Below are 2,690 nucleotides of genomic sequence, written 5' to 3' on the forward strand. Positions count from 1 at the left end.
ACCAGCCTGGGCAACTTGGTGAGACCTCATCGCTACAATAAATCAAAAAATTAGCTGGGCGTGGTGGCACACGCCTGAAGTTGCAGCTACTTGGAAGGCTGAGGCAGAAGGATCGCCTGAGCCCAGCAGGTTGAGGATGTGGTGGCTGTGAGTGTGCCACTGAACTCCAGCCTGGACAACAGAGTAAGACTCAAACTAACAAAAATAAACAAAAAATCCCAAGGTGTTGAGATTACAGGTATGAGCCACTGTACCAGGTCTGTGAAGGATTTTCATGTTGCTTCAACTTTCTTTTCCCTGATTATTGGTGAATTAGCTGGAGTTAATTTTTTTTTCATTTATTGTAGAGACGAGGTCTCACCATGTTGTCCAGGTTGATCTCGAACCCGTGGGTTCAGGTAATCTTCTCAACCTCAACCTCCCAAAGTGCTGGGATTATAGGCTTGAGTCACCATGCCCAGCCAAAATACTGTGTATTCTTACATATTTAAACTTCAGTTACCTTCAAAGTACTCTCAGTTTAACACAATATGCCTTATGATACGCTGCTTCCACTGCTCTAAACAGTTTTTGAACTCGTGTCAATGCCTTTTAGCGTTTCTGACATTTTTTTAAAAGTGTATGTTGAACCAGTCCTGCACTCCAGGATCTGCCATTTTTTGTTTCACCACTTCCACATCAGCAAAATGTTTGCCTTTGATAACTTTTTTATCCAAGGAAACAAAAAAAATCGCTTGGGGCAAGATCAGGTGAACATGGAGGCTAAGGAATGTGAGTTATGCTGTTTTTGGTCAAAAACTGAACGCTTAGTGCTGTGTTGGGCAAGTGTGCTAGTAAATCACCCATCATGAAATAGGCAAATGTGTTGAAAGAATCTCAAAAATAAATTCACAGAAGCCCAAACACAGTCTCTCACAACACTGCAAGCTGGTACACTGATGCTGATGAGTGCCTAGAACACTTATCTAAGCAGGGGAAGCCTGTACTGCCAGGGGACCGGCTCTAAAAGATAATTCCAGTATTTTTGTGGGGGTCCCCCCTCATATGCTAAGGCTGCCCGTGTGAAATACATATGAATGTGAGCAAAGTCTGGAAGAGTGGCAGTTAAAAATGAACAAAGTTGGACCAAGATGGCTGAATGCAAATGGACTACTCTTTACAACATTTTTGTTATACTGAATACTGAAGAGGCAAAAAAGTAGAATTTTCTACAGGCTGTGAGAATAGCTTAATGTAGAAAATGGTATCAGTTGTTAGGAAAAGTATACTCACCTGTTTTCCATCCACTTCAATATCTGCCACATAGTTCTCAAACACTGTAGGCACATATACCTCTGGGAACTGGTCCTTGCTGAAGACTATGAGCAAGCATGTCTTGCCACAGGCCCCATCGCCAACAATCACCAGTTTCTTCCGGATAGCAGCCATTGCTGAAACACAAAACACAGGTGTCATCTGGAAAGCACAAGGAGCCATAGATGGTTATATTAGGCTATGACACACATTTTTGTAACCATGGAACAATAGCCTCTATAAGTATACCCAAATTGAAAATTCTAGTACACTGATCTATGTGGCACCAAAAAATTATACACCAGAAAATTCATAACTAACATAATACTTAATGGTGAAAGACTAAAAAGAAAGTCTTCCCCACAGGATCAGAAACAAGACAAGGATGTCTGTTCTCACCACTTCTACCCAAAAAGACACTGGAGGTTCTAGCTGGGATGATTAGGTAGGAAAATGAAATTAAAAGCATCCATATTAGAAAGGAAGAAGTAAAACTTTAAGTCATGCAGGACATGATCTTGTATGTGGGAAATCCCAAGGAAGTCATTAAAATATTTTTGAATGAGCAAGTTCAGCAAGGTTGCAATACAGCAATGATTAGTTTGAAACTGAAAATAAGAAAATAATTTTATTTATAATAGCATCAGAAAGAATAAAAGATTTAGGATGAATTTAATAAGAGAACTGTAAAACCTATACTTTGAAAGCTACACAACCAGGCACAGTGGCTCATGCCTGTAATCTCAGCACTTTGGGAGGCATAGGAGAAAGGACTGCCTGAGTCCAGGGGTTCGAGACCAGCCTGGGCAACTTGGCAAGACTCGCCTCTACAATAAATCGGAAAATTAGCCAGGCATGGTACGTGCACGCCTGTGGTTCCAGCTACTTGGAAGGCTGAGGTCAAGGCTGTGGGAGCTGTGAGTATGCCACTGCACTCAGCCTGAGCAACAGAGTGACATTCTGACTAAAACAAAACAAAACAAAAACAAAGTTGCAGGACTCATACTTCCTGATCACAAGATTTACTATACAGCTACAGTTATCAAGACAGTGTGGTGCTGGCATAAGGACAGACATACATATCAATTAAATAGAATTGAGAGTCCAGAACAAGCCCTCACCACTTATGGTCAGTTAATTTTCAAAAAAGGGTGCCAAGACAACCCAATGGAGAAAGTAAGTCTTTACAACAAATGGTGTTAAGACAACTGAAAAGATACATGCAAAAGAATCCAGTTAGACCCACACTACTAATCACATACAAAAATTAACTCAAAAAGGATTATAGGTCTAAATGTTAAGAGGTAAAACTATAAAACTATTTAAAAGGTGGCAAAATGGACATAAATGGAATCATACAGTATTTCTCCTTTGTTGCCTGGCTTATTTCACTCAGC

General features: G+C 40.4%; 1 protein-coding gene across 7 annotated transcripts in view; it reads right to left on the bottom strand.

Moving 5' to 3' along the window:
- The window catches only part of RHOA (ras homolog family member A), a 12,451-nt gene extending 10,992 nt beyond the window's left edge, over nt 1-1,459 (bottom strand). For 3 of the 7 annotated variants that reach the window (XM_021708323.1, XM_008049565.2, XM_021708324.1), the window contains exon 1: nt 1,273-1,459. In XM_021708323.1, the coding sequence (XP_021563998.1) occupies nt 1,273-1,455 (183 nt within the window). In that variant the 5' untranslated portion in view covers nt 1,456-1,459. Of the gene's footprint in view, nt 1-1,268 lie in introns of all 7 variants that reach the window. The other 4 variants (XM_021708322.1, XM_021708326.1, XM_021708327.1 and 1 more) reach the window with 4 other exon arrangements.
- Between the last annotated feature and the right edge of the window lie 1,231 nt (nt 1,460-2,690).

Source organism: Carlito syrichta, unplaced genomic scaffold, assembly GCF_000164805.1.
Source record: "Carlito syrichta isolate Samal-C Ts95f unplaced genomic scaffold, Tarsius_syrichta-2.0.1 Scaffold135763, whole genome shotgun sequence".
NCBI lineage: Eukaryota > Metazoa > Chordata > Mammalia > Primates > Tarsiidae > Carlito > Carlito syrichta.